Source organism: Microchirus variegatus (genome assembly GCF_963457635.1).
Source record: "Microchirus variegatus genome assembly, chromosome: 5".
NCBI classification, from domain to species: Eukaryota; Metazoa; Chordata; class Actinopteri; order Pleuronectiformes; family Soleidae; genus Microchirus; species Microchirus variegatus.
Genome location: NC_139806.1, coordinates 35,297,107 through 35,320,452, shown reverse-complemented (window position 1 = coordinate 35,320,452; position 23,346 = coordinate 35,297,107). Strand labels below are relative to the sequence as shown.

The window sequence follows — 23,346 nt, the reverse complement described above, 5'->3', positions numbered from 1 at the left end:
CATGAGCAGGCCTTAGTGCAGGGGTCTGCAACCTGCGGCTCTGGAGCCACATGTGGCTCTTCAGCCACTCTGCAGCGGCTCCTTGTAGCTTTAGGATCAAGGCGACAAATAAAAGTCTTTTAATATCTCGTGCATCATCCAACGTCGACGTAAAATGCAACATTCAGTACACGTTTGGATGTGTCCTGTCCATCTTTGGATCCACGTGCCGTTTTCCTCGAGCATGAACGACATACAATCCAAATATTTGCTTTATTTATTTCAAAGTGGGTTCATTTAAATTTCATTTATTTGCCACAGACAATGAAACAATGGAAGAACCAGGTCTACGTCAATATGTGTTTTGTTTTTGCTCCACTTTGTAAGAGGTTGGGTATAAACTGAACACGTTGTAGTTCTTAAATGTAATAAACGAGTAAGACTATTACTATTGTATATAATTTGTCTGTATAAAAACCTTTATACGTCTTTTTTTATCTTTATTTTTTGCGGCTCCAAGTGAATTTTATTTGGGTGGAGAGGTGACAAAAATGGCTCTTTTCATCCTACAGTTTGCAGACCCCTGCCTTAGTGTAACATCATAACCTCACCACTATGATGTTACAGAAATAAAAGTATTATTTATACTACTCGTGCTTTATTTATTGATTTATTTTTTTCTCAAGTATTTCCTGTATGATTGGAGGGCCGTCTGTTTATCTGTTCATAAAGATTCTACTGTTGCACTAAAGTGCAAAAAAGTAAATGTCATGTACTGTATGTTTATTGCGCACGTGGCAATAAAAACCCCCCAGTTCTGGTTCTGTGAAATCGGTGGTGCAGTGTGGGTATTTTTCACTGGTTTACAGGGGCAGAAAGGGCCTACCTGGTTGGGTTCGCAGGCCTTGAAGACATGGCACGACATCTCGGACTCCGGGTTGTCGGGCTGGCCCCGCAGGAGATAGGCGAAGTACGTGAGGTCGTTGCTGTTGTGGATGAAGCGAGAGATGAGCTGCGCCTTGTGCTCGAAGATGAAGACCGAGGAGTTGTTGCTGCTGGAGGGGACGCAGCGCACGACGGGCGGGTTGAGGATCAACTGGACCTCCCTGGGCTGCACCACGTTGCCGCAGTCGCCCCTCTCGCTCCTCCTGCGGATCTCCGCCACCAGCCACGGCAGCATCGGCAGAGTGGTCCGCCTGTCCAGCGACGACCAGCCGATGTAGCTGAGCGCGTAGCTCCGCTCCGACTTCGGAGGACTGTTCTCCTTCTCGTCCGGACTCTCCATGTCGGACTTTCTTCGCTGACGGCTTTAAGGAACTAAAATACTCGTTTTTAAAAAAAATAATAATAATAATAACACCGAGGTACCATATCCTGCGAGCAAGGCCAGGCGCAGTTTGTTATTATTAGTTTACGACACTTTTCATGTCCGCATCCACAAAACCAAAAGTTCACTCGAGGAAACGTTCGGCTACGTGCAACAGCATGTGCTCACCCTCTCGGTTGACTGCAGCTCTTCATGTTCTTCCAAAAATCTTCTCCCTCCCTGGAAATATATTCTTAGGGGGAAATTTACCTTCAAGGCTGTGTGTGTGTGTGCGTGTGTTTGTAGTTTGTCGCGCGTCTCCGTTGGCTCTGTTTGGCACAGAGTCACACGCTAAACAGTCCTGTTACTGTAAAGTCCCAGCCAGGATTGCTTGCTTGCTTGCTTGCTTGCTTGTGGCTCTGGACCTCTGGAGCTCCTGTGTAAACAAAAGTCGCCCACAGATTTGATTACTTCTCTTGACGTCGCTCCCTCTACGCGCAGCCAAGGAAGCCACTCATCCACACGCTCCCTGCACTGAAATCCTAAAGCAAACACGGCTTACACAGCCCCTTTTTTTTTTTACCCCAAATGTGATATAAAAATACATACATGTATTGCTTGTTTAGTGCTACCTCCCGAACGCGTTCCTTTTCTTCCACAGAGCCTTGGAGGTGGAGCGGCTGTGCCTGCCCAGTGCGCGCGGACGACGCGCCCCAAACATCCCATGTGCTGGAGGAGTGGGCGGGGCAGAGCCGCTGTGTGAAACGTGACAGATCGAGGCTCCGCCCCCTACCCCCCAACTGTGCATAATAACTGGAAAGTCTCTTCCTTGGAAAGTGTTTGCAACATATATCATGTGGGGGCGCGTGCTTTCTACCAGCAGGGGTCGCGAAGACAAAGCCCTCGCTGCAAAAATAAATGCATGCACTGTATATTCTGCAATGATCCACCAAGGCAAACTGTTTACAAACAGGTTGTGCTGATTTGTGTGTTTTGAGCAGCTGTAATCACATCTGATATGCTTCAAACACTAGAGGTCTTCCATCCATCAAATGCAATAAATCTACCCCTCCCCCCCAAAGCAGCAGCTGTGCCACATGAAACCAACCCACACTTCTGCTGGAGACCGCAAATCATCACAGTTTTACTGTAGAGAACAAACTTACCTCCGAATAGTTTCCTGCAACAGAACATAGCGTTTCTCAGACTTCACATCCAAATCCAGTTTAATACTGGTTACTCCAATACTGTTAAAAAATTACTGGATCAGATGTAGGAAAAATCCTTCAGTCCATATGACAAATATGTTAAAGCTTCAATACATAAAGACAACATGCTAACGCATGCATGAAAGACTGAGGGCTGCTACACTGTTTCTGAGATTGTGTTACGAACAGCTCACTTGTTTGAAATGGGTAAAAGACATATATCAGTAGGTGGTGATTTTGGCATCAGACAAAAAAAGTGTCACAGAGCATAAGGATATACAACTCTTTATTTTCATTCACAGCAATCAGATGATAGACAGTGGGCATTATTTACTCAAATGAATTATGGGTATGATTGTTTTTAACTTTGATTTGCACTGAGATGTGCAGCTGGGATCAAAGTAACCAAACAATGACGTTTAAAATTGTATTTATTACTTCACAAATCAAAGTCAGGATGGAACACAAACATAAAAAGTCAAAGGTTAGTTCAGGCACAGTGGTAATAAAAAACATGTAGACATTAAAGACAGAAATGGTTTTTTTTTTTTAAAGTTAATATGGACCATTTTACTTCACACGCCTTTCAAACTAATAACTGAGCTGCAAAGCTGATATGAAACTCTATACATGATCTGAAACTATAGCACACAACAGAGTGTAAAACAACAAAACAAAGCGCGACAAACTAGTAACATTATGATGTCATTGTTATAATAATGCTAGTACAAAGACAGACAATATCAATGTTGGTGCATTATTTAAGTAATTACCAAATGGAGCACAGATAGGTTTGACATTGTTTTGTAGTATTAGTAGTGCACGTATGAATTACATCTCTGATACCTGGATTAGGACGTTTTCAGTTACACTGTTGGCATTTAAAGAGACAACATTCATGAGTAGGAGTCCGAAGAATAACTTGTTATTTGTCGCTCTGCTCTTCCATTAGTTGCATGTAAACTGGGAAATCATTGCAGCACACACTTAAATTTCTTTCCAGCCCTCATACAGTGTCCATAACAGCTGCCATCTCCTTGAACTGCTTGTGTAAATTCTGCAGATTATAAAGAAAACAATTTCATAATAATGAAGCCAGTGATAAATGACACTAACATTACATTAACATACATAAAGACAGACCTGGAATTGTGGAATGGTCATTTCAAAAGACTTCTGACAAATATGACCCGAGGGCTCAACGATCTTCAGCAGAAGACACACGTATGGGGAGTTGAGCGATCGGCAGGTGTCTGAGCTCACTGCCATACCAAGCTTCCACTGCATGTCCACTATCTAGACAGAAACAGCAAAACAAACATTTTACGCATGAAGGTCGCCAGCAAAGAAACAAACATTAGAACATGAGTATCTACTTTCCTTCATTAAATGTGTACCTACCTGGCCAATGCTGAGCATGGCGTGAACCTCCTGCTGAGCACGTACCAGTGTGCCGTGTTCACTCCACAACCTGTGTACCACCTGAAGGGAAGCTTTGGACCAATTGTTACTTCCTTCTTCAAGCCTCGACACAAGGTCATCTCCAGAGAGGTTGTTTTTCCCAGCTGACCTGGTGATATAAATGTTAACACTCAACTCTAACTTTGTGCTTGTGTATGAATGATTTGGCCTTTGATGGTATAAAAATATACTAATAACATCAACACACCTGAATGTCAACAGCAGAAATCTGATAATACTGTGCAGAGCCTCATAGTCAAGTCTGACTCCAGCTCTCTGAAATGTCTGCTCAGAGGAACAAAAACATAAACATGTCATTAAAAAGAGGAACTTTGGATGATAGGTTACTATGAGTTAAAAAAATATATATACTGACTCACATCAGACAATTCAGCTGAATCAACTCCTCTAGTCTTCCCCTGAAGATGAGTCAGAATGGGCTGACACTGTTGAGATTAAAAGATTAGTTATCAGGAGAAGAGGAGAGCCTCTATGGCAACAACAATTCATCTTGTGTAACTTGTACAGTGCGTGGCAGCTAACAGCACTATGGTGATCACCATTATACTATATTTCATATCCAGTTGTTTATCTCACTCCTAGGTTTGCTGCACTTGACCTTCAGCCCATAGTAGGACATGCTTAAAAATGTGACGTGCGTAGAAGCCTGAATCATGCTGCTTATGGCAATGAAACAAATAAGAGAGGATAACAACATCGTGGCATTTCTACTTTGTATATCAGACACACTTAAATAATTATACAGCACATTCTCATACTCACCGCTTCAGCTAAAAGATCAGGAGAAAGCCTACAAATGTTGTCCACGACTTTGATGATGCCTGAAATACACAGTGAAGCAAATCACTGATCAGAGGATTTCCCCACACATTTCTGTGCCCAAGCAGTCACAAGCCTTTGCTACTCAGTCTGTCACCTACTTGCCCTTTTCACAAAAGAAGGCAAGCCACTGCGATCACAAAAGCAATTGTGATGTAAAGCACTTCATACATGAATGTACAGTCCAAAGTCGTCAGTTCCTTTTGACCTAATAATCTCAGTTAAATGCCTTATTCAGTAGATTCCTAAATATTCAGGACAGCAATAACAAGATAGTAGAAAACAGGGTAAACAACTATAGTAAGATATATACAGCACAGCAAGACAGAAGAATAAGATATATAATAAAAACAGCAAAAACTTAATTAAACAAATTACCCACATATGTATGATTTGTTTCATACTAGACATTTTACGGACAAAATAACTTATAATATATATAATATAGTATACAACATGGTGTATATCTCCAGGTAGCAGTGGCAACTTTTCATGTTTTCTTTGCCCCTTATTTTCTTTTTTAAGCAGATTGATTATTGTCTGTCCTCTTGATAACTGTTGTTTAGTACTGGGGAACTAGTTGATTTCATTTTACACTGTGCAATGACAATACAGGATTTATATGTTCTGTGAGGTCTGCAATTATTTTGAGCAAAGGTAACATCGAGGGCTTAGGTATAAGGCAAGTAAACCATCTCTGGGAGGGGGTTAATGTTTTTAAATTTTGTTTTATTTTGTTGTACAGCATGTACATTGAAAACACCAAACAGCATCAGAGGGGAAAGTACACAAACAAATAACATAGAATGCAGTAAATAAAAGAAATAACATATCAGGGATATTCAACTGAAACATCGTTGGCGTTCTAATACTATCTTATACCTTGTCTTTGATCCTTTTAAAACTTTTAAAGACTTCATGTATAATTGAAGTCATTTCTAAAAAAAAAAAAATGACTAAATCCTAACGTTATCAAGTAAGTTACCATGTAGTCTCTGAATGATATACGGTGCAAAAATCAAAATATAGCCTTTTAATCTTTGTGGTGAAACTACAATCCGCAGTGAACATTTAGCTGCACATTTTGAAAACCTACCATGCGAATCCTCTTCTGGCGCTGGCATGTTCTCTCTCAGTCAGTTAGTATGTTGTCGTCGAAGTGACGGCTTTGTAAAATCGGGAGTTTTCAGCTTAACAACCTAATGAAAAACGTTACGGCATATGTTTATCGTCATATTATTGAAGATGCCCCAAGACGACCTAGTGTCACGCAAACACAAACAGACAGACACTTCCTGATCAGACAGCGGTGTCTTCCGCTTTGTTTTTGTTTGCATCTTGTGAAAGGCTCACAGCGCCACCTACTGTATCGGAGAGTGATGCTCCTCCTCAGACATACTATTTGAGCGGTGCGGGCCGCATCACACTGGGCTATAACAATTCTTCCATCTACCCGTGTAATGAAAACGCACAGGATAATAATACCCCGCACTTACAACATGATTTGTGGGACTCCGTAAGAAATATGGAATGGAGAAAACACAGCTGTTGCGATTCTTTCTAAAACACGCCCCCCTTGACCCTGGACTGATCCACTGTCATTCGGATAATGTTGGTGTAGCCTTTTAGAAATATTTATTTTCGCTGATAAAGAACCATTTAAACGCATTTTATTTTATTTTTATATTAGTTCTAAATATTTATTGAATGTAATGTTTTGCTATGACGATCTTATCGCAGTGTGTTTATCGCTTATAAATAATCAAGCCCCCCCCCGCGTTTTGCGAAATGTCAGCTGTGCCGTTTCCAGACGCGGAAGTGATTTGCAGTAGTTGTCAAACTGACTTTTGGGTAAATCAGTTTCAGTTCACTCCTGGACTATCTACTAAAAACACCTGCCCTAACTTCACAATGGACTCTCCACGCTCTCCACGCTGGCTGCCTCTGGAGTCAAATCCAGAAGTATGTATTGTTGATAGTTCTGACTCGTTCATGTCGAGTTCATTCATTCACAAACATGTGTGGGCCGCCTGCCGGCTAGCATTTATGCTAACTGAAGGAACAACGCTGAAGTTGGTTGTGTTTGCTTCATTGAATATAAACAGCAGTTTACTGAACTTTTGTCTTTTCTTTGTCCTTTTCAGGTCATGAATAAGGTGAGTTTGTCTTCTTACTGAATGTGACACCTATTCAGACTGAATAATCAACGGCAATGTGGCGTGCAGACGGGGGGGCACAGGGCCTACCCTGCAGCAGCGATGCTACATCCAGGATAACATTACTATTTTTTACAATGTACTGTAATAGTCCTGCTGTCTGATAAACACAACGGTAATGGACAGGAATTGAGGAAAGTGACATAACTGTTACAAGAATGTAATGCTAGCAGCATGTTGTTGTTGTAAGTAGGTATTTGAATCATAAACAAAGTTGACAGTATTTCCTGCGGTTGATCTATGATCTGCGGACAAAAATAACAATTAGATAACGATTAGTAGAAGAGTAAAGTTACTTCTCAAAAACTCAGATTGAGGAGGTTGGATTGTTCCAACTGTGGTATCATAGACAAAGCATTATTGTTCTGGTACACTAGAAGAAGGCAATGTGGTGTTAATGAGGAGAGTTTGATTAGTATACAAAGAAAAGATAATATATAATATTACACAATGCAATTAAAAGCACCAGCAGTATGTTGATCAACGTGAATTTTATTATTGGGATAATTAAATGTGTTATGTGTTGCAAACGCTCCCAAGCTTGCAAACAACCCTAGTATCTTCATAACATGAAAATAGTATTTATTTTTCTCAACTTTACAGTTATTGCAATAATATCAGCGTCGCAGTATATTTTCATATTGTCTCATGCCTACCATCAACATAAATAATCCAGTTGTCAATGTATTGGGCACACATAGTTTATAAGCGCTTGTTTTCTGTAACGACTGTCCCGCAATAGATCATCATATTTTTGTCATTGAAACAGATTAAAAGGTGCTGATTCAGCACTCTGGGGGTTTTGTTGTTTGTGATGTAGTTTTCAGTTCTGTTGATATCAAAATATTCTTCTGTTGCTGTACCCTTTTCATGTGTATATAACCGGTTCGCTACTGGTCAAAATCACTGGATCGGATATTGGACCTATTTAAAATGTAAAATCTGATACAATCCAAAAATCCTATATATTGCATGCTTTATTTTGCAATAAATTAAAAAAAAAAAAGCTTATTTCTTCCTTTTGGGGGAACAGTATTTGTTACACAGTTGGGGAATTATGTTATTCACAAATGTTACAGCTTCATAGTTCATATATGGTCTTACTGTACTGGACTTATATGAGTATCAGTAGATGCCTGGTGTTGTGTACCGAACACAAAAAGTGGTATCGTCCCATCCCTAAAGTAAATGCATGAAAAAGCACCACAGCAGTATTCCCAACTATTTTCTTTTTTACAGTTTGAAAAAGACGCTTCACATTTCTGGGAAGGACTGAGTCAACATAGTTTTCAATAATAAATGAAACAATATTCGCTTGGGTGTATCAAGGTTTTCCCCATCATTACTTTCAAAACGTTTTATTTATTAAAAAACACTGTTGGAAACAATTAAACATCTATAAAATTGCTCACGGTTTTGCTGTATTATGGAGAGAAGAGTCAAGTATTTCTTTTTTTTCCAATGGTTGAGCATTTAATATAGACAAATGTTTAATATTTTTGTCAGGGTAACATTTTCCATGAGGTTGGAATCTTTTTTTTTTTTTTTTCAAATGATAATCAGAAGACTTTACTTCACTTTGAGGTAAATGTGTCTTGGTCTTCTTGTGCAGTTTGTTAGTTCTTTGGGAATGAGATCATCCTGGCAGTTTGGAGATGTGTATGGACTGGAACCAGAGCTTCTCAGCATGGTGCCAAGACCCGTGTGTGCAGTGCTACTCCTCTTCCCAGTGACAGAGCAGGTACTTTAAATTCCAACATCTTTGGTGTAAATGCATCTTCTGTGTGTCAGTTATGCAGCCTTATGTTGTCTCATGTTATTACACATGAGCATGTGTAGGGTTAAAACATTTCCCTTCTCCTATGTTTCTGTTCAGTGTGAAGTATTCAAGCAAAAGGAGGAGGATAAGCTCAAGGCTCAAGGACAGGAGATTTCGCCTGACGTCTACTTCATGAAGCAAACTATTGGAAATGCCTGTGGAACAATTGGGTTAATTCATGCGGTGGCAAACAACCAGGCACATCTGGAATTCGGCAAGTTATTTCTTTCATGTCACAGGGTGGTAAAGACGAGAGATTTCAATGTAAACAACTTCACAGCAACAAATTCATCATGTGAGGGATAGGATGACTGTCAACTGGTGATTGACAGAACACTATCTTGCGTTTATTATGCTTTGAATCAATCATTTTATTGTGAATACCGGGAAAACATTTCACATAATCCAAACACGTTTGTCTGCGGACACTTTTTCCTTCATTTATTTTCTCTGGTCTTTCTCCTCAGGGGCGGATTCCTCCCTGAAGAAGTTTATTAAGCAAACCTTGAAAATGACCCCAGAGGAAAAGGCCGTCTTCCTGGAAAATGATGAGGTAGGAAAAACATTGCAGAGTAAAACTTTGCTCATGGTCTGCACAGTGAAGTTGTCAGTGAGACATACGCATGAAAGACTATGCTAATGTTTTCTTTTCCTACTAATCCCTTTTATGACAGAATCATTAGAGTATGTAATGACTGCAAATAGGTTTACCAGCTGTTGTGCAAAACGTCTTTATTATAAGATTAGGCCTGGGTGATAATTAGAGTTTTTTTGTTCCCGACGATTTAAAAAAAATAAAGACATCAATTATTCGGTGCGGAACCTCCCCTACTTGTTTCCCCTCCGGACATGCACACGGATGCACATATAACATGGCTCCCGCAAACGAGTGCCGAGAGTTTTGTTCCCAAGAAAGGACTAGTATCTTCAGTAATTTGGAACTGGTTTGGTTTTGGATCAAGTGACTGCACACTGCAAAGTTTTTTTTTCAAGCCCATTTCAACAAATGGCAGCGGTAACACAGGCTGATATACACAGGCTCCCGCTGCATGTGACTTGAGTCTTTGCTTCGGAGACCTCCGACACAAGGATCAAGCCGAACAGTGCTGAACTGTAGATCATTTAAAAATATTTAACAGTCCCATTAATCTCTGACAATTACCAGGGAAATGTCTAAAATCTCAATATTTAACACAGTAGTCTGGTCCACGACTGGCATCACGCTGTCGCTGGTCATGGAGGATGTATTTAAAATATTTTAATTAACTGACACTAAAACACTGTGTATGTGTGTGTAAAACATGCATTTACACATAGTACATCATATGAATAATTATTTTGTCTTTAGTAGTAAAAAAAAATAAATTTAGCCCTATATAAGTTAAAAAAAAGTTTTTCTTTGTCTTTCAGAGTATACGTGTTACACATGAATCAAGTGCACAAGAGGGACAGACGGAGGTTTGTATTGAGTTTTAATTGACCTGTGTTGTTGTCTTGAGTTTGCTTCTGGCAAAAAAAAAGCCACGTGTTCTCATGTAAAAGCACATGACCTCGGGCCAACGTGTTTTTTTTTTTCTCTTGTTTGATTTAGGCTCCGAGCTTAGATGAGAAAGTGAATCTACACTTTGTAGCTTTTGTGAATGTTGGTGGACAGTTGTATGAACTCGGTGAGTTGACCACAACTGCGTATCTGTTGTCATTTGTCATGTTGTTGATGCTAAAAACTTTGATTTCATAACAAACTATTGTAAGCAGACTTGAAAACTCAGGTTGAAGTAGCTGTTGTTTTATACCTAGATGGCAGGAAGCCTTTCCCTATTGTCCACAAGAAAACTTCAGAGGATACTTTCCTTGAGGTACGACATCACAGAATAAAACAGACACGTCTACTTTACAATATATTTATGCAGAATTGTAGATCATCACTTTTTTTTCTTCTGTTCAATTGCACTGCAGGATGCTGTAGGTGTGTGTAAGCTCTTCATGGCTCGGGATCCCCAGGAGGTTCGTTTCACCATCATTGCCCTTTCCAAATCAGACTGAGGAAACTCTAGAGAAATCAAAGAAACCATTACTGCCAAACATTCTCAAGTGCTGACTTTAGTGGAAAGTACATTTTTCTTCAAAGTGCTTAAGAGGATGATATGGGAGAAATGATAAAATGTCAGGGATTTCAATCTAAAGCACTTATATATTTTTTTTTGTTCATTAGATGAAATTGGTGCTGCTGTGCAACATATTACTCAAAGTAATTTTTGCTATCACAAAAAAATCTTCCAATTATTCAGTGTTAAAGAAAATCACCAACTCTAATATAGATATGAGCCGTAATACACTGACAATGCACTAAAATGTTTACATGGCCTGCTTGGGTTTCAACTAAGAAAGACAATTAGGCAGTTTTATCATGTCACAGAGGGAAATCAACTTCTTAAGAGTTAAAGATGCATACAGTTTGTAGTCTTTAACATTTCTGACCATATAGTCCATCATGCCTGAAGGAAAAAAAAGTTATGTAGGGCTTTCATTTCGGTCATTGCTTTGAAATTGAACGAAGCATTTGTGGTGTTATGAAAACATTAAATACAAAAATGTCTCTGACATGGTCTGTCAGAGGCTGCAGACTGAAGATCTCTGTGGTTTGTGCCTGTGTTTTTGCTACAAGAATTGAACATTCTGTCAAATAAAAGGCACATGTATTCAACCATTTCTTTCACTGGTCATTTGTGTGACGGTGTTAGGTTTATACTTATACTAGACCTAGTGGAACATGAAAGCAATTTTAAACCAAGTTTGATGCGGTTACACGGATCCATGGGTTTAGGGGGCGTGCTTAAGCCCTCAACTGTGATTAATTTTGAGGAAGAAGAAGAAGAAAAAACTAAGGTTTCAATAGTGTCCTCTGCACCTAAAAATGCACTAATATGCACAAATATTATGGCACACTGTTGAGACCCTAATTTTATGTATTTTTGTACATTAACTTTTCCATAAAATGAGAACTTGTTAGTAGTTTGTACGTGTGTTGATTTAAATCCTCTATTTACAGTTCTTAATGCAGACCTGTACACACAGATCAAGCTCTTGGGTTTAATACCTGGGTTTATAAACTCATGCAGGCTGATGCTGTAGCTGCTTGGAATCACGAGAATCCTCCCACTCTGCACTGACAAATACTCATGCAAACCTCTTGAGAGACTGCTCTAAAGACAGTGGTGGACGAAATATAGGTAAAATATTAGAACATAACATTCTTCATTCTTCTTTTTTTTTTTTAAATCCTGAACACGTTATTTTGGAAGCAGCAATTCTGTGTTGCTGTTTTGCAGTTTGTCCCTTTTTATTGCTAAAGTGAGTATTAAATACTCACTTTAGCAATACAATGGACCTTAGCACCCTCTGTTGTACCTTTCCCCCTCTTTTTTAAGCTTTGTACATCTATAGAAAACTCGTACAACAAAACTATTGGATACTACACTTTCTGCAATGTTGTACTGAAATGGAACGGAGGAGGAATGTGAATCACAATCAGTTTTACTATGTGTCTCCCCCTGCTTATTTTGACCAAAAGCCTTTAATAGATACAACATAATATTTAATACTGAGCTACATTTATATTCTTTTGTAAGTGGCCTGTGCGCCTGTTGTTTATGTGTATGCAACTTTGAAACACTAATATAATGCCATTTACCCTCCCTGAACTATTTATTTGATATAATCGATTAATTTGTCTTTTTTTTTTTTTTTTTTTTTTCCATTATCACTTCACCCTGGTGCCATGCCTGCTTTGCCCCATTCTCTAAATTAAATATACATCTACTAATACTAAAAAATTAAGGGGTTTTGCGCTTTCTGTATTGTTTTTCAACGCCTGTAATACACCCTGTCTACCACTGGGTGGCATTGCAGGACAGTGGACAGAGCAGGACTTCCTGTAGAAGAACTTTTTTTTCCCCCCTCATAGACATTAGTGGTCACTTTGAACCGCACAAAGTTGTTTATGTCGTTATTTTTGAGTGGTTTCATTGTAGTCTGAGATTATTGTTGTTGCTGCTTATTATTATTATTATCCTTCAGTGTAGATTTACACTCTTGTGCATCCAGAGAAAAACCAGGAGTCAAATGAATCTTCCACACAGAGGGGGGAACGTTAACAGTGCAGTCGACTGTGTGAAGGTGGAGAGCTGCGGGTGGTCCACGGGCCTCGCTTTGGGAAACCCACGACCTCTAAACTCCCGCAACATAAACCTTATGGAGAGAGAATCCAGCCTCCAGCAGACGAGGTGAGCCCCGGTGCCAGTGCGTAAAGTTGGAGTGAGCAGTGCGTAAAGGTGGAGTGAGAACTGCGCGCAGGCTGCGAAACAAAAACAACAAAAAACTTTTAACCTCAGGTGTGTCGGATGAAAGAAAAAAGGGGGCAGGTGAGAGGCTGCGAGATGATGTGAAGTGGAATGCGCGACTGTTAACACCCTTGCATTCATTCTTTTGACGAGTCGCTGGAAATGAACAATAGAAGGCATATTTCATGAATGAGCAGTGTGCGCGTGATCACCTGTGGCGAGAGCGAGTTTTCAAGTTTTAAGTGCGCTCGTAATTGTTTTAATAAGTTGTCCTTCCATAAATGTCACACGGACGTTAAGATTCGACTTGAACCGTCGGAAAAAACTACGTTTCTGTGATGGAGTGGCGGGAACAGTCCAACATCACCTGCGACGAAGCCTTCGTGGAGGCGCAGAGATGGATTGAGGTGAGTAACAAATCTATGTCAAGCTTCTACTTTAGTATTTGTAAGTGGTTGTAAGTTGTACACAATATAAGGAGACTTCTGTTGGTGATCACTGTGAAGCTCCTTTTCCACTTTCCCTCAATTTTAGTGGCTTTTTATCCTCTCACATTTGGTCATAGATAGATAGATAGATAGATAGATAGATAGATAGATAGATACTTTATTCATCTCACAGAGAAATTCACAGTTCAGCAGCTCCAGAATACGTTACAAGATAGAAACATAAGAGGCACGCAATTATATGTACAGTCTTAATATAAACTGAAACATATGTATAAAAAGAAAAAATATATAAAAAATATAAAGACGTTAAAAAGAATGAGTTGAACAGAGTCTGATGTAGGTTGAAGAGTCTAAAAGTGAGTTTACTTAGGAAATATTTGGGTGGAAAAAGTAGCTGACTTTTACTTTCAGTGCAGCCCACACTGGAAGGCATGTTGCTTTAAATTTATGGCTGAAAGCTGATCAGATTCCTCAGCTGCTTGCCCTCCAGCTCCAGATAACAGCCCCACACACACACCAGTAAAGGTATGGAGGCATCTGTGTCACCTCTAACCTCATGTCTCGGGGTAAACTGCTTAGATCAATCTGTCTTTTTTTTTTTTTGGCTACAAGAAATCTATTGGCTCCTCTCTCTGAGCATTTTAACCAATGCCTCCTCGTCTCCTCTGTCTCTGTCGTCGCGATACGATAATGTCTGTCACCTAATTCACGACTATTGTCGGATCTTGTCTAGACCTGCTCATCACTTTCTTCTTTATCACCCCTGGGGGCTTTTCAGGCTCCACTTACTATCAGCCATGTGAAGGATTCATTAGAACAGATCAGCTGTACATTCATGAGTTAGTGTTTCACATGATTTCAGCAAGTAGGTTGAAATTGCTAGTTTAAGTGTCTGTAATGAATCGAAATAAAAAAAAGCTGAACCACATTAAAGCACAAGCAATGTTTATGATATACAGTGTGTAGATTTCAACAGGTGATTTCTTTTCCAAAGCGAGCAGTGAACGTGTAAAATGACGAGCAACACAGAAAAACTACCCACCAGCCCTTTCAATAATAACAGTCCCTCTCATTTACTTTTCAAATGTCAAATTATCCCAAGTTTCCATGCAGACTGCAGCCAGACCCTCGTTCTTCTCTTTTCTCCTTTACAAGCAGACACAATTATGTTTCCTCATTTCACATCGTCTCCTCCTCCTCCTCCTCCTCCTCCTCCTCCTCCTCCTCCTCCTCCTCCGCAGCAGGGTGGTGTGGAGCTGCCGCGCGGCTGTAACTAAACAAATATTGTTCTAATTTTCACGAGGGGTGAATCTGAATGCTTTCGATGTGACATCAGTGTCTCGCACACACTCTCTCGCACACTGGCTCATTGTAGTGGCTTTAGCTTATGGTGGAGTGGGGGTGGGGGTGTAGGAAGCCTATGGAAAGAGAGCTGAGCAGGTATACCGCATTTAAAAGGTATGAGACACGAAGGTACTGTATTAGCGGCACATGTATGAGGGCTCTGTTAGAGAGGAAACACAAAGGCAATCTGACACCATTGCTGTGGCATGAGGCGAAACAGTTTCCCCCGCTCAAAGAGAAAGTTTTGTGGATTTAACCACTGACTGATTAACACGCTGCTTGGCTCCACAGCACTTTAAACAGAGGCGTATGCACACGAAGAGGTCGCTGCTGTTAAAAACTAAACTAAATGGTCTGGAGCCTGTCACATGGACACATTCCTGCATTAGCTGCCGTGGCTGTGAACACAGCCCCCCCTCAGAGCCGGTCAGCCGTCGGCAGCACCGGGTCGCTGTGTTCTGTGACCTGCTCGGCCTGTAGTGGAATAATAGAGAGCCTTGTTAAAGTAATGGGAAGGCTACACGTGTGGCTGTTATGACAATCGGCAACAAGTGGCTGCGATTAATGTACAACCTGCAGGTCAGAAGATCATGTATGTGGCTCTCTGTAAAGGTGGCGTTTTACAAATAAGACTTTTTCACATCTTGCAAGGTTAACAATTGTCTTTTAAAAAAATAATAATAATAATAATAATAAAAAATAAGTAAACATCAGCATTCCCCACATCCCCAGAAAATCTCCTTTTTAAATTAAGCCCAATTTATACTTCTGCGTAAAGTGCTCTGCGTCGACGCAGAGCCTGTTGTAGAGCCTCTGCGTCGTCTCCATCTGCACGAAATATTTTTTAAGTTTCCGTCACTCCGTCAAGGGACAACGGAGACGGCAAGAGCTGCGATTGGTTCTCAGGACAGGCCGAGATAGCGCTGCTCTGTGCCGGCTCACAGTGAGCACCCGAGCGTCCGCAGACGCGGAGCTGATCCCCGCCGATAACGCCGCTGCCAAACTATAAACACGTCATTTCTTAACACACACGGCACATGTTTAGACTCTAAATGGCCAATTTCTCGCCTCAAATTATCTTAAAACTGCGTTCCGTGACACAGAAAAGTGAGAAACGGCCACTGTTTCAACAACAACAGTCTTTCTCTCTCGGACGCCACTGCTCACTGTAGCCAGAAGCACAACAACCTTGCGCAGCGACCCCTACTGATCGGGCGGGAAATTGCATACGCAGTCGGAGAAGTGTAATGTGGCCTTTATGCTGCTCTCAAACAGACAAACACAACCTCCTTGGCCAAGACAATTAGTGACTTAGTCTGCGTCAGTGTCACTGCATGGCTTTCACCAATGTTGGTTGAGCAAACAAGCATTGGAAACAGTATCAGACACACCATACCAGTTCTTCTGTGTAGTCTTGCGATGGGTAAGAGTTTGTTTTCTCAAACAGCCATTCATTTAGGTGTTGCCGAGAATTCTCAGAATACCTCTTTGAACAGGTTTGAAGGCAGAGCTTGCGCTGGAAGGTCGTGTAACAACACGGCTTGTAATCTGTATAAGATGTCAGCTGTGGCTTTAGATTTTTTTCTCCCGTGTGCGTGCGTTTGTGGCTCTTTGAAAGGGACCGTATTATGTTTCTCACATTATTCAGGAACAAAGCAGTTAATCACAGGTAACTCGATCCTGTGTGATTATGTAGGTGTTTTGCTTCTGTTGTGTTTACTACTGTAACAAAGAGCCCAACTCCCTGATTCGTTATTATTTTCATGCATGTTTTTTTTTTTAGGAACCTATAGTTTCGCATGTTTCTACCTTTAGATTAAGTACACGTTGTTTCAGTCTTTTGACTGCAACTGATAAATATTCCCAATATTTGTTATACAAGATATAAGACGTCCATGTGCACAGTTCAGGGAACATGCAATGACATTCTTACTTTTGTGTAATAGTTGACCGAAACAAAGATTCTGAAGAAACCTGAGTTTAAAAAGTTTATATTACGATAATTGATACGTTGACAAACTTTAAAACACTATTTGGTGCCATTTTAATATTTCTCAGACTTAATTCCTTTTGATACCCTCTCAACCAATGGACCATTACCCAAATGTATTTAATTTACAATGATAGAAAACAGAGAACGTGTCTTCATGCTCAAATAGCTCTACTGTATACAGTATTTTATAAACTATTTTCATCATCTGGTCTCCGCTAACAAAATTCTCTTCATTTCTAATTATCATCATATTGGTTTGGTTGCAAATGATGGACCTAATTAAAACCAGAAGATAAAATATAAACCATCTGGACGAACTAGCAAGTGCAGAAATACACTTTTCTGCCATTTCAGTTCATCTACATTTATACATTGACTCAAAACATACCATTTTTTCCACACTCCTCTCAGGTCCTGTTGCTCCTGCACTCAGCAGACATGAGGTGTTTTTGTTGACCTTGTGTTGTAGTTGTTGTTGTTGTTGTTATTCTTTCTGCCCAAGAACCATGACCATGATCATTATTCACCTCATCGTAACACCACCTTTTCACGTTTTCAATACAGAGCAGTTGAGAAACGAGGCACGAGTGCAAAACGTTCATGTTGATGTTAGCTGTGCTGTTCTGATGTGTCGGATTTTCGCCATTGGCTTCCGCAGTGTTGTGTTTGTCTTCAGTCAGAACTCTGAAGTAGTTGTGATAATATCCACGTTGCCCTCTGTTGACCCATGCTGCTCCCCATCTACAGCAGGAGGAACAAAGAATTTTAGCAACAATAATTTGTGGTGGATGACAGTGGGGGGGTGGGGGGGTTGATCTGCATCCGCACAAACTTGAATAGTGATTTGCCTCAGTGCCCAGCATGAATAAACAATAGCTGCGGTCACAGATCTAGACACTCTTTGATTATTATTTGTGTTCCACCAAGACACCGTTCTTGGATCGCCACAATAATAATTGATTTCACACATGTATCAGGACACTTTGGGCGCCCATAAGGAACTCAGAGGACCACAATTATTTAATGTGTGTGTATGGAGTGGGGGGTTGGGGGGGGTTCGGGGGTGGGCAGTCATCATCATGAGACCCAGCACATTCAGCGGCACATTCTTGAGGGGAGAGCGAGGGTGGTTCCTGCTGGAAGGCGAGCTGTTTTTTTTAGAAAGATGTGGTCCTGCCTCAAATCTCCCTGTTAAATCAGAGCAGCAGTATGTTGCTGCAGATTAGAGTTGTTAGTCCACATGACAGAATCATCGGGGGGGGGGGTGTAATACAGTTGGCTGGGTCTGAGTGGAGTCAATTCCTGTAATGTTGAAGATAGAGAAGATAAAGGATTCTGTTACAGCGAGGTTACTGCCAAGTCGGGTCCCCGCCTTCCACACTTGGGCTGGAAGATAATATCTCAATTTAGTCCATCGGTTGCTTGGTTGATGCAACTTTGATATGAAAACATGAAGAAAAATGAAAAAAAAGCACCTTTATCCAGCCTCAGTGAAAAAAGGGAATTCAACCTATTCTGCATTTTCCACCTGTAGTATCAGCTGTATTGTTTGTTTGCATGCGAACAGTAGGGGTCAGAATTTCTTACGCCAACGGCAGCGTCTCACTGATAATGCACTGTACTGTAAAGTGCGTTTGTTATGTGTGTGTGAGTGGTGCAGTCTGTGAGCAATGATTGTGTTCTCTTCTCAATGAAAGAGGTGTTGGCCCAGACCGTTTGTATGTTTAATAAACAAAAAAACACGACTATTTCCCAACATTGACATAATCACATTGTGCGTTGTACTTGTACTAGAATTGTAGCACAGTACAAACAAGTACTGTATAAAAAGCTTGACTCTTATTCATCTTTTACAGCATGGTCTAATTCTCTTGGAATGATGGGCATTCAAGGCCTTGCCCATCTCAGGTTATCCGAGTTATGTTCTGAGGTGAAACTAATAATAATAATAATAATAATAATGTTTTCCCCCTCAGTGTCTATCTGTCCCATTGCTCTGGTTTCTCCTGACTTCTTCATAACGGTGGTCTATACTTAGCGATGACACCGATTGTCCCAGATTTTTATCCCCTTTCCTTTGAAGAGAAGGGAACAAAGGGGACAAAATCCTGCAACCAAGGGACATTTGAACAATTTGGTTGGCACAACCTGTCCAACCTGTTCTCTTTCATGTCTGTGGACACGCATGTGTGCTTGTATTAATAACAGCTCTTCGCTCTTACAATATTCTCATAGTGCACAATGTGTATCCATCTGCCATCCATTTGCTATGCTCTTTCATTTCCATATAGACTTGTTACAACAATAATTTGCATGCTCACCCAGCAACTGTTCTGCAGCCAAAGATGATTATGACAATTATGGCTGCACAACCTCTGCAGAGGAGATCAAGTGCATCATTTAGCCGAATATCTAGAATATAAGGAAATGGATTCAGTGAGACATATTGGGAAATTGACCCACAGGGTAAGTCATTAGTGTTTGGTATAGATGCACATCCAAATTGTTCTTGATAAGTCTCTAGACCATTGGTTCTCAAAGTGCGGCCCGGGGGCTAATGGCGGCCCACAGAAACATTTCTGGCGGCCCCGCAGTGAATTACAGTTGATAGTTTTAATCCAGGAGCGACTAAGCTTGTTAAATGTTTACTGGACATTACTGGATACAGACCAATAAGTGTAAACAAAAATACTGGGTATTTACCTGGTTTCTATATGGTGAATTTTAGTGTATTATTGTGTTATAAGCTGGTAATAAGCAGGTAGCTACAGCCCCCAATTTCTATTTACCCAGTAAATATATGGTAACAGAAAATTTTTGTTACCATACCATTAATGTGTTATTTGGTATTAACCTGTAATTAGAAGGTAAGAACAATGGCCAAAATACTGGGTATTTACCCAGTAAATTATAAAGTGTTATTATATTAAGGCTTAAATTACATTATATTAACACTTATATTACTTAACGCTAAACTGTAGAACTGCAATCTGGTCATTAAAATGATTACAAATGGGATTTCTTTCAGTTTTTTTTCCTTTGACGGCCCTCAGTCCAATGTTGGGTTCCTAAATTGGCCCTCAGGTATCAAAACTTTGAGAACCCCTGCTCTAGACAATTTATGGGGAAAAAAACAGATCTAAGTGTGCCTCATGATGCACAGCCAGATCATACTTGCATGTTAAAACACAAATGTTGCATAACTGGTCAAATTATACCCTACATTCAAGAAGAGAAAAGTTGCTGCACACTTAGATGTATGCCGTCTCGTGTTTGTGTTGGATTCAGTCGCTCAGGTGCCATGTGTTCAAGTCGTTGATTGTGGAAACATTCCAGCAAAACAAAACAGGAAGCTCTGTTATTAAGGAGCGGCCTTCAAATGAATGTAATATTCCACAAACTTGCGGATTCACATGAAAGCATTGTAGCATATTGTTACCTTTTTAGGGGAAATAGAGATTGTGTATGTGCATGTTGTTTGCATATGTGTGTTTACCTTCACCTCATACTGTGTGTGTGTGTGTGTGTGTGTGTGTGTGTGTGTGTGTGTGTGTGTGTGTGTGTGTGTGTGTGTGTGTTCTTGTACTTGCGGCATACTGAGGACCAGTGAGGGTTTTTAACCAACAAAGTGAGGTCATTTTTACAGAGTGAGGACATTTTGGCCGGTCCTCACTTTGTTTTCATTCAAATCACTTCCTTAGGTTGCTATAACATGCTTTACTCAATTTGTCAAAAAAAAAAAAAAAATTTTGGACGACATAGTATAGTATGACTTTTTAGTCAAATTTTGGGTCAATTTTTTTTTTCAAATTTTGGACCAATTTTTTTTTTTCAAATTTTGGAGCAAATTTTTTTTTCAGATTTTGGACCAAATTTTTTTTTCAAATTTTGGACCAAATTTCTTTTTCAAATTTTGGACCAAATTTTTTTTTCAACATTTGGACCAAATTTTTTTTTTCTAATTTGTTTTCAAATTTTGGACGACATATTATAGAACGACGTTTTTGTCAAATTTTGGACCAAAAATTTTGGGTCAATTTTTTTTTTCAAATTTTGGATGACATAGTATAGTATGACGTTTTTGTCAAATTTTGGGTCAAATTTTTTTTGTCAAATTTCTTTTTTCAAATTTTGGACCAAAAATTTTGTGTCAAATTTTTTTTCAAATTTAGGACATAGTATAGTATGACGTTTTTGTAAAATTTTGGACCAAAAATGAAAAAGAAAAAATGGTACTGCAACCAGTAGTTCTTTGTAGATGTCATTCATGAAGTAGATATTTGTAATTGTATTGATTTATAAAGTGGAAATGCTGGTCCTCACTTTGTCAGCAACCCAGTCCTCAGTATGCAGCAAGTACAAGAATGTGTGTGTGTGTGTGTGTGTGTGTGTGTGTGTGTGTGTGTGTGTGTGTTTGCCCACATAATGGCTTTTGGTGTTCCTGCAGTGGTGGTTTGAGATCATGGGAAAAGCATGAGGCTATAACAGTGTTATGTTCCTCCAGCGCTGCTCCAGATCCTACCATAGCCTTGTGGTTTGGGCTGCCTGTCCTGGCTCCTGCACACTTCTATCATTGCCAGGGTTTTTTTTTTTTTTTTTTTTTTAGCATTAAAGTGAGAGGAATTAAACCTGAGGAATACCTGTAGGTCTGCATTTAACTCTTTCCCGGAGACTGACTCTGTTGGAACTCAGGAGGAAATACCTCTTACTTCCTCTCCTACTGTTCTCAACATCCTACCTTTCTTCTCCAGCCTTTCCCACCAAACCAACACACACACACACACACACACACGCACGCAAACCCCCGCCTCCTCTCCTCAACCAACCCTTCTTGCTATTTCACCCACTGTTTTTGTATCCCTTTTTTTTTTTCCAGGGAGTAACCAAGAAAAAATTTGGGAGCAACGACTTCCGATCGGCACTGGAGAACGGCGTGCTGTTGTGCGAGTAAGTTCTCCACTTTCCTCTGGCACCTCACTTATGCCACTCATTCATACGGAAGCCCTCTGCTCTCGTCCAGATCTGCGCCGCGACGTAAGTGTTACCGATATTTCCCAGACAGACCCCTTGCCGGGGGCAGTGTTTGTTTGTCAGCCACATAAAGTGAGCCACTGTTCTGTAGAGGTTGTATTATGCAGCTGTTTGATGTTTCCAGTGTCAGATCTGCCCTCTGTGGTCTTGTTTGTGAACATACAGTGTGATCTATTTCAAGAGGAGTTGGTGTTGTCTGTTTAACAGATGTTGCAAATCTGTGGATGGGCAGATCGCCATTCTTGCTTTAATTAAAGCCGTGAAAAGCCGTGTCGTGAATGGAAAAGGCTCCAGCTCAAACCGCACTGGAAACCCCTGGGCACCCTGCTTTCTCATTACCGCGGGGTGCATCAAGAGTTCTGATGAGCTCGACGAAGACATTTCTCGAAACAGATTTAACTTTCACAGTGATTCAACAACAAGCATTGTGGAATTGTGGCATCTCTCCGTTCATTTTGTTTGTTTTTGTATGTGTGAGAGAGATTTATCGTCGTCCTTGTATCTTGTTTGCACATTTGTGTATGTGGGCAACACTGCTAGATGGACCCAATGGTGTGAGTTGCACAAATCAGCAGGAAACTGTAATTAGCAGCGGTCCAGCTTCCAAACCTCTGTTAGCATCAGGAAGCGAAAGACAGGATTAAATCAATTTCACCTAGATATTCAGCCTCCGTTTCAATTGTGTTGCGATTAACTTGTCACGACTATTTACAAAGTGGTGTTTAGTGTGGGTCCTGCACATGATTGTATCCTACTTATCTTATCAGATGAAATTATTTCACAGCAGTGAAAGAGACAGCTAGTCCTTTCTTTCTCGCTTAATGTCTTCAGTCAGTTCACCTGCTGAAACAGCTGCACAGAACACACACCACAACAAACTGTTGTACTTTTCTTTACTTTAAATTATACTATTTGTACAAAACATGTATTATTGACATGTTATACAGTATATTGTATAGTATACCGTTTACTAATCTGTTATTAGCATGTCATGTTATAAATGCCACAATAATATGTAATATAACATTGTGGTATGAATAATTCTGTATAAGTTAGAGCTGAAGCAATCAGTGATGTCCTACAGACCAGGTTATTAAGCAAGAAAATAATCAACAAATATCAATAATAGTCATTCTGAGAGAGATTATTAGTGATTTTACTGGTCAAATACTGGAGTATTTTTTGCAGTGCAGTATTGCAAAGTTTTGCTTTTCATATTTAAGAAATACCTTTGATGCAAAAGCGTTTTTCTAAGAAACATTTTGATATCCTTTATATATACAAGGAAATGCTCAAAAATCCACACTGTTTTCCTGGGTTGATGTGTGGTGGCTCGAGGATTGTTTTTGGGTTGTTTCAG

The 23,346-nt window shown here is 40.1% G+C and overlaps 4 protein-coding genes across 5 annotated transcripts in view; 2 read left to right on the top strand and 2 right to left on the bottom strand.

Moving 5' to 3' along the window:
- The window catches only part of tbc1d4 (TBC1 domain family, member 4), a 28,801-nt gene extending 26,815 nt beyond the window's left edge, over positions 1 to 1,986 (bottom strand). For both annotated transcript variants that reach the window (XM_083889171.1, XM_083889172.1), the window contains exons 1-2: positions 1,895 to 1,986; positions 866 to 1,721 (exon numbers count right to left, since the gene is read on the bottom strand). In XM_083889171.1, coding sequence (XP_083745297.1) covers positions 866 to 1,264 — 399 coding nt within the window. In that variant the 5' untranslated portion in view covers positions 1,265 to 1,721; positions 1,895 to 1,986. The remainder of the gene's footprint in view (positions 1 to 865; positions 1,722 to 1,894) is intronic.
- Positions 1,987 to 2,919: 933 nt separating this feature from the next.
- commd6 (COMM domain containing 6) lies at positions 2,920 to 6,012 on the bottom strand. The gene is made up of 7 exons (XM_083889175.1): positions 5,891 to 6,012; positions 4,738 to 4,796; positions 4,335 to 4,400; positions 4,163 to 4,239; positions 3,895 to 4,063; positions 3,637 to 3,789; positions 2,920 to 3,550 (listed from the first exon to the last, which is right to left on the bottom strand). The coding sequence occupies exons 1-7, from the start codon at positions 5,916 to 5,918 to the stop codon at positions 3,500 to 3,502; spliced, it is 603 nt and encodes a 200-aa protein (XP_083745301.1). The 5' UTR covers positions 5,919 to 6,012; the 3' UTR covers positions 2,920 to 3,499.
- Positions 6,013 to 6,641: 629 nt separating this feature from the next.
- Positions 6,642 to 11,513, top strand: uchl3 (ubiquitin carboxyl-terminal esterase L3 (ubiquitin thiolesterase)). Its single transcript, XM_083889177.1, has 9 exons — positions 6,642 to 6,756; positions 6,939 to 6,950; positions 8,623 to 8,751; positions 8,887 to 9,043; positions 9,297 to 9,382; positions 10,240 to 10,287; positions 10,421 to 10,496; positions 10,627 to 10,685; positions 10,786 to 11,513. Exons 1-9 carry the CDS (start codon positions 6,706 to 6,708, stop codon positions 10,870 to 10,872), a joined length of 705 nt encoding a protein of 234 aa, XP_083745303.1. The 5' UTR covers positions 6,642 to 6,705; the 3' UTR covers positions 10,873 to 11,513.
- A 1,994-nt stretch (positions 11,514 to 13,507) lies between these two features.
- lmo7a (LIM domain 7a) overlaps positions 13,508 to 23,346 on the top strand; it is a gene marked incomplete at its 5' end in the record, with an annotated part of 54,170 nt that continues 44,331 nt past the window's right edge. Inside the window, 2 exons of the mRNA XM_083889749.1 lie at positions 13,508 to 13,576; positions 21,832 to 21,902. Coding sequence (XP_083745875.1) covers positions 13,508 to 13,576; positions 21,832 to 21,902 — 140 coding nt within the window. The remainder of the gene's footprint in view (positions 13,577 to 21,831; positions 21,903 to 23,346) is intronic.

Excerpts from the sequence above, each read along its gene's own strand:
- uchl3 (XM_083889177.1), top strand. The coding sequence starts at position 6,706 with ATGGACTCTCCACGCTCTCCACGCTGGCTGCCTCTGGAGTCAAATCCA. Across the intron at positions 8,752-8,886 it reads TCTTCCCAGTGACAGAGCAG|TGTGAAGTATTCAAGCAAAA; the intron begins GTACTTTAAATT and ends GTTTCTGTTCAG. Across the intron at positions 10,288-10,420 it reads CACAAGAGGGACAGACGGAG|GCTCCGAGCTTAGATGAGAA; the intron begins GTTTGTATTGAG and ends TGTTTGATTTAG.
- commd6 (XM_083889175.1), bottom strand. The coding sequence starts at position 5,918 with ATGCCAGCGCCAGAAGAGGATTCGCATG. Across the intron at positions 4,064-4,162 it reads TTTCTGCTGTTGACATTCAG|GTCAGCTGGGAAAAACAACC; the intron begins GTGTGTTGATGT and ends TTATATCACCAG. Across the intron at positions 3,790-3,894 it reads CCATGCTCAGCATTGGCCAG|ATAGTGGACATGCAGTGGAA; the intron begins GTAGGTACACAT and ends GTTTCTGTCTAG.